The following is a 12,298-nucleotide window of genomic DNA, read 5'->3' as shown; positions in this document are numbered from 1 at the left end:
TATTCATGCGGCTTAAGCATTGTATAACAAAGTATTCGAGTGCCAAACCACCATTGGCGGGCAACACCATCCACTAGCCAACTCCAGCGGTGATCTTAACCGTTGTCGTCCATGACCGACGGACTCGAAGTTGTGACAAAACGCTGTAAATAAAAACACTTCATTCGCTAGCTAAGAAAATCCTTTGGGCTTTGAAAACATCTTGCGGGGACAACCCGACAATGTCCTTGTAAATCTCGGGGTCAGTGGCACCCTCCAGGCCAAACAAGAGGACTTGGCTAGACTGGTCAAGACCCAGCTTGTCGCGAAGGGAGTCATCCTTCCCAGCTGCAAGCATGACGCCCATGTTTGAAGCAGACGACTCTCCACAGACCGCCGGAACATCGCCCTCACAGCCTCTTGCAAGTGCTTTCATTCCGTCTACTGCGACAGAATCAGGCACCGTGATGAAGTCGCTTGTCAGCCAGGCCAGAATTTTCCAGGCCGCCGGGGACGGCGCACGGCAAGCCAAACCAGCCATGAGGGTGTGAAGGCTACCTTTGGAGTCGCAAGGCTCTTTCTTTTGGGCGCTCTGGTAGAGACAGTCGGCTTCGGACGGTTCTACCACGACAAAACGAGGCAGCTTCGGTGTTACTCCCGTTTGGCGGTCTTGAATCTGCCGAAAGCGTTGGTAGAAGCCAAGGAAAACGGCTGCTGCGATGCTTCCCACTCCACCGCATACGAAGACGTGGGAGATATCCTCGACGCTGGGAACCATGCTTAGAGCCTCGTGCACGACGACCATGTAGGCGTTCATGACGTTCTGAGGGATGCCGTTGTCGAAATCCGTCCAGGACGTACTGCTTACAAAATGCCAGCCGTTCTTTTCGGCGTCTTCTTTCGCCCTGTGTACCGATGCCTCGTAGTCGCCGTTGATGCGAATAACAACCGCTCCCAGCTCCTCCATCACTTCAGCGCGACCAGCGCTGACATGGTCATGAATGTAGTCGACACACCGACAACCGAACACTTTGGCCCCATACGCCAGACCTCTGCCCTGGTTACCGTCTGTGGCAACACAGACGGTGATCCGTCGTGTGATTTCGCGGTACTTGTTGGTGCGTAAATCGGCCGATGAAGGCCGCACGCCGGTCTGAAAGTAAACCTCGTCGGCTAAGATTTTGTAGACTGCGTACGGCGCACCGAGGGCTTTGAAAGATCCCAGGTTTTTACCGAATCGTTGACTTTCATCCTTCAGGTAGAGCCCGCTGATGCCCAGTTTCTTCGCGGTTCGAGGCAAGGACCGCAACGGCTGGGGCGTATACTCTGGCCATGTATGGATTTCGTCAACCGCAGGAGTCCAGTTCGAGAGATTGCGAACACAGACCGTGGCATCTTGCTCCGCACCCGGATCAAGACGCTGAGTGTTGAGAATATGAGGATAAGACATTTGTATGATCTCGGATGCTTTGGTAACTATTTCTCTAAAACGGTGGATGATGACCTACGGCTGATCGTATAAAATCGTGTCAGATGAACGTCCACCAAAGAATATATATACATCGCCATTGTTGGGTAAGATATCAAGTATCAAGTGAGGAGTCTATGCCGCCCTCGCTTGATCCCAACGCGAAGCTGTCAACTGTGAGTTTACTGCATCGAGCCCAAAAGTTAGCCAGCTATCAACGGCCTTGTTGCCAAATGCCTTGAAAGCCCAGTGGGTGTTTTGGTGCGTGCAGCGACTTGACCCCTCTTTGATCAATGCTTCTCGGGGATGGGGAAACTAGCCGGCTGCTAGGCTAACTGGATTGCCCTATGAGGTGCCCGTAACCCGATGCCGACAGCCCAGGCGGGTCGGCCGTTAGGAGGATATGCCGAGATTGATGTCGGGAGTTGACTGCAACCGCCGACGCCACCTTATCGATACGGTTAGTTGTGTCTCCATTCAACCAAGAATTTGCCGCCCGATTCACTCACATGTCGGAGTCGGCGTCGGTTTCCCTATCCTGCCTCAGGCAGACGTCAACAATATTCATATTGACATCTTCAAGAACTACGTGACAGGATGCCGACAGTCCCTGAGCGGCCAATTGCTGACGGGCCCGAGACGATATCCCGCGATGGTCGTGCTCTGGGATTCACGAGCAAAGCGGCTGCGTGAGACCCCGGTCAATGTTTGGACATTTGCAACGCTGACAAGCTAACTTGATGGTCTAGCTGCTATCGTTGCCACGCAAGGAAGGTCAAATGTTCCGGAGGACACCCATGCCAGAACTGCCGTCAAGCCGAAAAAGGGATAGATTGCTCATACCCTCAGCGAACTAGACAAGTTAAAGTCACGCAAAGGTCAGCCTGCCTATATCATCATCTGGGTTGTATGATGTGGGCTGAGCATGCTTAGATTTATCGAAAGTTTGTACGAGGAGATTGAACAACTCAAACGTCAGAATAACCGCGTAACACAGCCCAACACTGGGGCAACAACCTCAGGTTCTCGCCAGGAGGCAGCACAGCCACCCGACCCCGCCGCGGACGAGGACCACGAAGACCCTTTGCTGAATTCAACGCTCAATGACAAGCCATGGTTTGACAACGTAAACGTATTTTGCACGCCGATACTTATTGGAGAGGCTGCCGATGCTGCCTTTGCTACTCGATTTCGCCAAGTCATCTCCGACCCCAAAACCCCCGAACCTTCGCATCTTTTACGCCTCAACTACGCTACGAATGAGTCGCTGATGAATCTGGCAGTGTCGGGCATGGAGTGGCCTAGCCCTTCTCGGGCGAAGTTTCTAATTGAAGCTGCGTTGAAGTATATTGGTCGATCTTATTATATTGTACGCCGTAGTTCGGTCATTGAAAACTTAAGTCGGGGCTTTCATGATTCAAACTGGGATTCCTCGTTACTCCGCTACAAGTTCTGGGCATTATTCGCAATTGGGGAGCTGTACTCGACAAGGTCCATCACAGGCCATGAACTCCCTGGAATGGCGTACTTTTCACAAGCATCCAAGATGCTGGGGATTCTCGATGAACGCCCCGGGACGGACTCCATCGAGGTCCTTCTTCTCCTTGTGAGGAGCTCTAGGCCACGGTCTTATCAATGATGCTGGAGCTAACATATTTTTGCAGTCCTTCTACTCCTTGGCCCTCAATCGTAGGTACAGTGCCTATATCCTTTCGGGAACTGCCATGCGTTCTGCCATCGTCATGGGCCTTCATCTAAACATACCGGAGACTCAGCTTTCTGACCCTGGTATTCGCGAGCACCGTAAACGGCTTTTCTGGACTGCGTACATCTTTGACCGAGTTTGGGCATCCAAGCTGGGCCATCCATCTGCCATCCAAGATGAAGAGATCCAAGTATACTTGCCGTCGGAACCATCAACCAACGATCCGGCGAACAAAGATTTCAGCAGCGATTTCGCTGACACAGCCTACCATGTCGCCAGCCTCAAGTTAGCGAGCCTCCTCACGAAAGTCATTCGCTCCGTTTACAACTTGTATAAACCAGACCAGGGCCCGAACTTGTCGGCTAGGGTGCGTCAGGCACTTAAGGATCTCCAGACTTGGGTCGAGAGCCTTCCGCCTCATTTGAAGATCGACCAGTCATTAGGGGAGACCCAAGGATTTATGGCGGCGTCGCTTCATCTGTCCTTCAACCAAGTTAGGCCACACACGTATCCCTTCTCTCACAACCCGAGCTTGCAACTGACTATCATGTAGTGTGTTATCTTGGCCACACGCCCTGTACTGCTCCACATCCTGCGGGCTCAAGTTGCAGCATCCTCATCGCCGTCAAATCCAACATCTGCCGGAATCCAAATCTCCGCGAGCGCGTCTGCACTTTCAGAGGCATGTATACGATGTGCGCGGCACTCGTTCCGGCTCCTGAGACAAGCTTGGATCGAGGGCTTCTTTGTAACATATGACTGCATCTTTACTCAACACCTCTTCTCGTCGCTTACGATACTCGCCATCTCAAGCCTGTTGGGAGGTAAGGACAACCGCGATGACGGTGACAACTTTGGCGAGGCCTCACGCCTCTTAACCCAGCTCAAGGACGCTGGAAACTGTGTTGCTCAAGAGTACTGTCATCATGTTGATTTAATGAAGACGGCCTTGACAACGCACGTGAAAATAAGTTTGTCGACCGTTCTCAACATGCCTGAGGCATCGAGTGCTGCAGATCTCATCACCCACCCTGGCCAGGCTTCCTCAGCACCACCGGAAACTGTGGGTATGGCGTTGGAGGAACCGTCATTACAGGAACTCCTAACACAGCCGGTTGACCTCCAATTTCTTGAAGATGCCGTTCAGGATGACTTTCCACAAGGATTATATTGGCCTGATCTTAGCACCGAGCGTTGAAATTGGAGTCTCCCTGGCCACGCAATCCTCTTAGAGAATAAACAGCAAGCTCTGCCTATAGCAACCTCTTTTGTACGTTCCCGGCTTGTCACGTTGCCATGTACCACAGTTCCTCGGCCAACTGTCTCAAGCGATTCGGGTCAGGATCAAGATGATACAACGACACAAAGTTGAGACTACTGCTCACCTTTGCAAGGATCCTGGCCCGGTTGTTGTTAACTAGTGGCTGGTAGCCATTTGGTAGAGCCCATTCCTTATTGGTAGAACCATGGAACTGCCAAGCCTCTAGAAAATGCATTCGAATGGCGGGCCCGTCGTCGCAAACATGAAGCACGCCATTGCGTTGCCCCAGCCGTTAGCGTAGTGAATATCAGCATTAAACGCCGGCGAGAGCGTATCTTATAGCAAAAACACAACCGGAAAGAAACTTAAGAGCAAGACAATGTTGAGAATGTGGTTGAGGCTGCAGGCCTCAGTGAAAGTTAAGAATACGATGCAAGGGCCAAGTAGTGCTGGCCGACGCTGAAATGTTCACGCAAGGGATGGAAGATTTAACGGCCCAATAGCAATATACAACAAGGCTCAATAACGAGACGAATCGTATTGGTTCATCGATTAAAATGTTACCTGTTGTCATCAACTGCTCCGACGGAAGAGATTAGCTCAACTTGTTGTTCTGTGCAATATCATGCCCCTGCGATAGATTCTGAGCACTTAATATTGTGGAGTAGAACAGTTGAGCTTGCAACGTATCGGTGCGGCTTCATTGGGGCGCCATCGAACGAGCCTTCGACAAGAGCTGGGAATGACTATTGTCAGAGGGGTACGGCTTGTCGTTTTGCCCCAGATGGGCGTGAGTAAACATACACATGGTCACGCATGTCGAGGAACAATCGCTGTTGCTTCGGCTGTCCACGCATATCATCGGTGATGGGCCAGATTCGGTGGCTAGGCTTAGTGGCCGATAAGGCCGTGGGGCAGTCTCTCGGCAAAGCTTTAGGCGACCGGCGGCCGAGGAACACCACCATGGTTACTACGTTAGTCATTCTCAACCTCAAAGCCCCTTGTTAAGGTTTTCTTTCTTCCCAGGATTGGAGATATATTATTAGTGTAAGTAAATTGGCAGCAGTAGTCAAAGTAAGGAATTATTTATTTAACTGATCTCATTGCTGTCGACCCTCGTACGATGTGTTCCGCCATCATCTTCGCCCAAGTTAAAATATTGCTTTTATTGATTAACACATCATCGCCTTTCTCTTCCTGCGACTAATTTTGTCGCTATGGCCTCGGGTCTCAATATCAATGGCACCAGCCATGCAGCTCTTGTGGCTGATCAACTATCCTACACTCTGACTGATTCGCCACGTCTCGTCCCCAATGAGACCATGATCAAAGAGAGCAACGAAACCATTTGCAGTGACCACATGATTGTGGCGTCTTGGAAAGAGCCTACCGGCTGGTCCGCCCCGAAACTCAAGCCTTACGGCCCGCTAAGTCTCATGCCTACCGCATCATGTCTGCACTATGCCACCGAGTGCTTTGAGGGGCTAAAGGCTTACCGTGGCTTTGATGGCCGGCTCCGTGTCTTCCGCTTAGAAAGAAATGCTGCTCGCCTTCTCATGTCTGCAGAGCGAATCTCGTTACCTCAGTTCGATCCCCTGCAAGTCAAAAAGATGATCTTAGCGCTCCTGTCCGTTGATGCCGCTCGATGGCTTCCAAAAGATCGCGCCGGCAGTTTTCTTTATATTCGCCCTACCATCATCGGGACACAAGCACAGCTTGGCGTTCAGAAGCCCAACGAGGCAATGCTTTTCATCGTTGCTTCCTTCATGCCTAAACTAGACGACGCGAAAGGTGGCTTGCGCCTACAAACCTCTCCCGGGGACTCGATTCGCGCTTGGGTTGGTGGCTTTGGGAATGCAAAGATCGGAGCCAATTATGGGCCGTCAGTTTTGCCACTGCAAGAAGCAGTGACACAGGGGTTCCAGCAAATACTCTGGTTGTACGGCGAACATGGCGAGTGCACTGAGGCAGGAGGGAGCAACTTCTTCGTCGTGTGGAAGCGCAAAGATGGAAGGACTGAACTAATTACAGCCCCACTGGATGACAAGATAATTCTGGATGGCATCACCAGGAAGAGCTGTCTCGAATTAGCCAAAGAAAGACTAGCTGATGAGCTCGATATTGTGGAACGGAAGTACACGATTTCCGAGCTTATTGACGCCGATGCTGACGGCCGGCTGTTGGAGTGCTTTGTGGCGGGCACAGCAGTGAGTATAAACGTCCCGCTACTTCTAAAAAGCGGTGCTAACTTGTTTCGTAGTGGTTCATCTCCGCAGTCTCGCAAATTCGGCATCGCGGTCGGGATGTGTACCCTTCCATGGGCTTGGACGGCAATGGCGGCGAAATCACCAATAAGATTAAAGGCTGGTTGACTGACATAATGTATGGGAATGTAGAGCATGATTGGGCTGAGGTGGTACCTGAAAACCAGAATAGTGTAGCTTAGGATGAAGCGCGAACTTCTATTCGTGTTTGCGAGGCGCTGCCTCACAGGAAAGCTCCACAGCGTTATGTTACTAGAGTAGATTCAATATTATCCCAGGCTGGTACGGCGCCGTTGCCAGATGCTTTTCATACTTGAGAGCTCTCAATCTAACCATGAGACTATCGATGCAAATTTGAAGAGCTGTATGAAACTATGGGCAGCCAGATTGAAGCTGGATCAGTCACTTGACTGAACAAAATTTTGATCATTGTTGGAGATGATAGTTTGCGTCACCTTAGGATTTCCCGGGCGGGGTACCTTCATAGACCCTCGTCGGAATCCACATTAGGACCGAAAGGCATTCGTCTCTTCTTGCTCGGCTTATTAGAACTCATGTCTCGTTCATCCGAGTGGCTGTTCCGAAGTGTGGTTTTAATTGTTTTCGTCAAAGGCATTTAGCGAAGCCTCTCATTAATCCGGCCACAGTAGTTGGACTGGAACCGCAACTTTGCGACTTTGGGAGGTTTGAGATAAGATCTTACTTCCCATGCCTCGGAGCGTTTTAGGTTGCGATGAGCATCGCGAACACCATGGTGGGTTTGGTCCGGGCATTGAAAAACAAGCATTTTAGTATCTGGCTTGATATTATAACATCCTTCGCCGTTGACCTGACCTTGGTCATTTGTTTCCCCAGCCCACATCCCCGGACCCCACATCTGTTTAATCTAAAGCATGTTTAGTGCTACATTCAATTCGTTCAATTGGGGGTGCTAATGCAACTTGTGATGCGGGGAAATATCTTCCAAAGACGGAAAGTGGATGATGAGGGATTCAACATCGGGTTTTCCGGTTGCTAACTTTCATGGCATTTCTCAGGTGCGTCCAAAGGTCACTAGGTCCAGAACAAAGTGATCTATATATAGGGAGTAGAAATTTTGCTTCTTTTCTCTCATTTTCAAGAAGGCGACCATCTTGGCATCAATCTTGGGAGACGCTGCGGGTACCTCAACAGTTCAAACGGGAATAATGGCCATGTTGCGAACACTTTTAGCTGGCGGCTTTGCCCTGGTTGGGGCATCTGCTGCAGCACTTGAGAATTCTGTGACCAACTCAACATCCTCAAAAACTGTCCTCCAATCCGCCACGGCGGCCTCAACTTGGTCGTACAGCACGTTCTCGTATGAACAAATGACTTCGGACCGCTACCCGACGCCGCTGCCGTCTCCTCTCACTATCGTAACTCCATATGCGCCACACTTCACACAGGCGTCGGCCCTATTGCCCGGCAATGTGACTTACACGACTTACTCGTTCAACCCTTCGGCGACAATGGCCCCGGATGGCCAGTATGGACAGAGTGCTTACATGGCACTCTGGACGAACTACACTTACACACATGAACCTCCCTTCACAACAACGGCGTCAGCAACACCGATCCCGTCGAGTGAGCTCGTATTTCCCCCTCAATTACCAGCTGCACCTCTGCATGACAACACCGATCTTAAATTCCCCCCTGGATTCGTATGGGGCGTGGCCGCCAGCGCGTGGCAGATCGAGGGTGGTTTCCAGCTCGAAGGCCGCGGCCCCGCGCTCCTCGACTCGACTGGCGTCAACAGCAAAGCAACACTCGGCAGTAACGACTCCAACGTCGCCAACATGAACTATCTTCTGTATAAGCAGGACCTTGCGAGGCTCGCCGCACTCGGTGTGCCGTATTACTCCTTCTCCATCTCCTGGAGCCGCGTTGTGCCTTTTGGGGTCGCGGACTCTCCAGTCAACCAGCAAGCTCTGGATCACTATGACGACATTATCAACACTTGCTTGGAGTACGGCATCACTCCCATAGCAACTATCGTACATCTCGACCAACCTATTGGCGTCTTTGACAATCTCGACGAGTTTCCCCGTCATTTTGAGTATTATGCCAAACAGGTCATGGCGCGGTATGCTGATAGAGTACCGTATTGGGTCACTTTCAATGAGCCAAATACCGGCGCCGAGTTCTACCTAGAAAGCTACAACGGGCTAACCGCTTTCCTGATCGCACACGCGGACATCTACCATTGGTATAAGGAGATCCTTGGTGGAACAGGTAAGGTCACTATGAAGTTTGCCAATAACCTGGCGGTACCATTGGATCCGGAAAACACCAACGACGTCGCCGCTGCGTACCGGTATCAAGATTTCATCTTGGGCATCATGGGAAACCCCCTATTTCTCGGTCAGCAGTTCCCAGATACTGTTTTGAATACGCCCAACATCGAATCCACGTTGAAGCCCCTCACCGACGAGCAAATCGCCCACATCAACGGTACAATAGACTACTGGGCATTTGATCCGTATGGCGCGCAGTATGCCACGAACCCAGCCGGGGGCTATGAAGCTTGCGCCGCGAACACCTCGGATCCCCTCTGGCCCTCCTGCGTGGAGCTCAGCACAACGCAAAAGAATGGGTGGGCGATGGGCGCTGTCTCGATGTCAGGCGCTATGATTGCGCCGTTGTACGTTAGGGAACAGTTTGGCTACGTCTGGAACACTTTCAGGCCGTCGGGAATCATGGTGACGGAGTTCGGGTTCCCTCAATACGCGGACACAGAGACGCCCATTGACGCGCAGAGGTACGACTTCGAGAGGTCGATGTACTACCAGAACTTCTTGACGGAGACATTGAGGGCGGTGCATTTGGACGGTGTCAATGTTATCGGCGCTCTGGCGTGGAGCTGGATTGATAATAACGAGTTTGGGAGCTTTGAGCACCAGTATGGCATGATGGGGGTGAACAGGTCGGATCCGAACCTGGGGCGGTGGATCAAGAGGAGTTTCTTTGACTTTGTAGACTTCTTCCATAATCATATTTAATAGCCACCTATAGTCTTCCAGAGCTGTTGTTGACAATGATTTCATGGCGAGCGATGTGGTGTAGTTGTGTGACACCATTGAATGGCGCGTGACAAACCCAGCCTTGTCAACAATGTCTTGGGACTCGTGGGCTAATAAAGTAACTTTGGAAGAAACAGCGGACTTGCCGGATCATACAATGACTGGCTACCTTGAATGATGCCGTATAATTTCTGCAAACTTAGAGGACTTGAACTGAACAACACTCTTTATGTAAAGTATCGGGGATACGTTGCAAAACTGAAGAGCCAATTGTACACGCGGACAGCTTCAAGCCCAGGCACCAGTTGTCAAAGTCTCGGTTTCTTTTACCAAGCTGTGAGAAGGAGCCCCACAGTACAAACAAAGAGAAATATAAGGATAATTCAAGCAGCACCTGTAGAAAAATAGAAGAATAACGATATTCAGAAATTTAATCTTACTCAAAAGAACTTTCACTGGAATGGTCCTCCTAACATGGGAAGAGCATTGGAGATGGAATTGTCATACATTTTTTCACATGAGATGTTGTACAGAATTGTGTCTATGAGTTGTCGGAAGTCTCGGGATATCAGATTTGTTGGGATTTGGGACCGAGACCGAGGCTGAATGGACCACCATGAACTCTTGTGGGGGTTATTAAAATCCTGTCTGCGTAAGGGGGTCATCGAATCTCAGGACCAGCGGAGTTTTGTCTGCGGACTTTGACTTATCGGGGCTTGGGGAACAGACGCATGGGTTGGATTTGTAATCTGTTTCAAGCAATCCGCCCCTCATCTGATGTGATAGTCTGATCACCAGCCGGGGCAGAGACCCGGCGAGGCGAAAGGCGGGGCGTCGAGTGGCTCGCCTGGGCCTGCGTTTGTTTCCCCCCGAGGCGAGCGGGAAGTTGATTGGAAGGGAGGTGCATCCTGGGATGGACCAGATGGTTTTAGATTGCTTGCTAGCCCGTGGAGAAGAATGGAGCCCTCTGTCGGATTTTGCGGTATTGTGTAGATATAAAAATGCGGGTTAGCTTGATAGTCTTGACGTCACCCAACTTCAACGGCAAGCTTTAAATTTGTCCATTGAAAATCAAGCCACCCATCGAAGCAACTCAGCATAGAAGCATCAGAACTAAAAGAAAGAAGAAAAAAAACAAGAAGAAAAAATTCCCCCGTTTCGAGGTTGTAGCTAAGAGTTAAACGTCAAAGAAAACACCACGCAAATATGAAGGAAGCCATCGTCAACACCGACATCTCCGTCACGGTCCAGGATTCGCCCATCCCGGAACCCGGTCCTGGCGAGCTCCTTATCAAAGTCATCGTCTCCGGTACGAACCCCAAGGATTGGAAACTCCCAAGCTGGTTGAACGTAGCCCAGAACTCAGGTGACGACGTCGCCGGCACCATCGAAAAGGTCGGCGACGAGGTCTACGAGTTTGCCAAGGGGGATCGCGTGGCAGGGTTCCACGTCATGCGCACGCCGCACGGCAGCTTCGCCGAGTACGCCATAGTCCCGGCCTTTTCAGCCTTCCGCATCCCCAAGAACATCAGCTACGAGGAGGCGGCAACGGTGCCGTTAGCTGCATACACGGCCGCCACAGCACTTTTCCACTCCCTCGAGGTCCCCTCTCCATGGGACCAGAAGAGGGGGAGCAAGATCCCCGTCGTCATTTATGGCGTCAGCACGGCCATTGGCGCCTTTGGCGTGAAACTGGCGAAGAAGGCGGGCGTGCACCCTCTCATCGCGGTAGGGAGCAAGAACAGCGCCTTCGTCACGCCGTTGCTTGAGAAGGAAAAGGGAGACGTATTCCTGGACTACACGCAGTTCGAGTCGCAGGACAAGCTTGCAGAAAAGCTGAGGGAGGTTATCAAGGGCACAGGCTCGCGATGCTTCAGAGTGTTTGACACGGTCTCCGAAAACGGGTCGTTTGCCATGCTCGGGAAGGCGATCGCGGGACCACCCGAGGAAGGCACGGGATTCAAGCCTAGGATCACGACGGTGTTACCTGGCAAAGACTACGGCGGGATTGACAAAAGTGTCGAGGTTGTTGTCACAAGCGTTGGTCGCGTGCACGATGAGGAGGGCGAGGGGCGGCTGTTTGCGTTGATTTGGGCGAGGGTGTTTGCCGAGGGATTGAGAACGGGGTGGTTCAAGTCGCACCCGTATGAAGTTGTGGACGGCTTTGAGGGCCTTGAGGGTGCTCTGAAGGGGTTGAGAGACGGCACTGTTCGTGCCAAGAAAATGGTTATTCGGATTGCGGAAGGCAAATAATTGCCGGCGGAAGTCCTTGCAGATCAAAGGAGGCTTAGGGAAATAAGATGCTTATAATATGCATGCTAGGCGAAGCCACGTGGAGGCGCTGACAGGTGTATCTGATTTATTTTTGTTCTCTTCCGCATCCGATCGGAGGACCTCCGATGGATGCGGGAGCCATCCTGGACGTAAGGATGCTACCTAGTAAGATTGCCCTTGAAATGCTCCGCCAAGCCACAAAGTCCCTAGAACGCCATCTCATTCGTAACCTACACTCTAAACACACACCATTAGACAAAAGGAAAAAAAGTTGCATGATCCGTAAAGGTCTGAATAGGGCAGAAA

At 51.3% G+C, this 12,298-nt stretch overlaps 5 protein-coding genes across 5 annotated transcripts; 4 read left to right on the top strand and 1 right to left on the bottom strand.

The window, feature by feature from the left end:
• Window positions 1-160: 160 nt before the first annotated feature.
• EsH8_VI_000067 (uncharacterized protein) lies at window positions 161-1,429 on the bottom strand (the record flags this gene model as incomplete). The annotated part of the gene is made up of 1 exon (XM_083271320.1): window positions 161-1,429. One exon carries the CDS (start codon window positions 1,427-1,429, stop codon window positions 161-163), a length of 1,269 nt encoding a protein of 422 aa, XP_083126494.1.
• Window positions 1,430-2,044: 615 nt separating this feature from the next.
• On the top strand, window positions 2,045-4,350 carry EsH8_VI_000066 (uncharacterized protein; the record flags this gene model as incomplete). Its single annotated transcript, XM_083271319.1, has 5 exons — window positions 2,045-2,136; window positions 2,197-2,325; window positions 2,381-3,053; window positions 3,112-3,645; window positions 3,706-4,350. 5 exons carry the CDS (start codon window positions 2,045-2,047, stop codon window positions 4,348-4,350), a joined length of 2,073 nt encoding a protein of 690 aa, XP_083126493.1.
• Window positions 4,351-5,630: 1,280 nt separating this feature from the next.
• Window positions 5,631-6,859, top strand: EsH8_VI_000065 (branched-chain amino acid aminotransferase; the record flags this gene model as incomplete). The annotated part of the gene is made up of 2 exons (XM_083271318.1): window positions 5,631-6,620; window positions 6,674-6,859. 2 exons carry the CDS (start codon window positions 5,631-5,633, stop codon window positions 6,857-6,859), a joined length of 1,176 nt encoding a protein of 391 aa, XP_083126492.1.
• A 1,005-nt stretch (window positions 6,860-7,864) lies between these two features.
• Window positions 7,865-9,697, top strand: EsH8_VI_000064 (glycoside hydrolase superfamily; the record flags this gene model as incomplete). Its single annotated transcript, XM_083271317.1, has 1 exon — window positions 7,865-9,697. The coding sequence occupies one exon, from the start codon at window positions 7,865-7,867 to the stop codon at window positions 9,695-9,697; it is 1,833 nt and encodes a 610-aa protein (XP_083126491.1).
• A 1,227-nt stretch (window positions 9,698-10,924) lies between these two features.
• On the top strand, window positions 10,925-11,971 carry EsH8_VI_000063 (chaperonin 10-like protein; the record flags this gene model as incomplete). Its single annotated transcript, XM_083271316.1, has 1 exon — window positions 10,925-11,971. The coding sequence occupies one exon, from the start codon at window positions 10,925-10,927 to the stop codon at window positions 11,969-11,971; it is 1,047 nt and encodes a 348-aa protein (XP_083126490.1).
• Between the last annotated feature and the right edge of the window lie 327 nt (window positions 11,972-12,298).

This window comes from Colletotrichum jinshuiense, chromosome 6 (assembly GCF_051148585.1).
Source record: "Colletotrichum jinshuiense chromosome 6, complete sequence".
Classification (NCBI taxonomy): Eukaryota; Fungi; Ascomycota; class Sordariomycetes; order Glomerellales; family Glomerellaceae; genus Colletotrichum; species Colletotrichum jinshuiense.
This window is presented reverse-complemented; position numbering and strand designations above follow the sequence as displayed.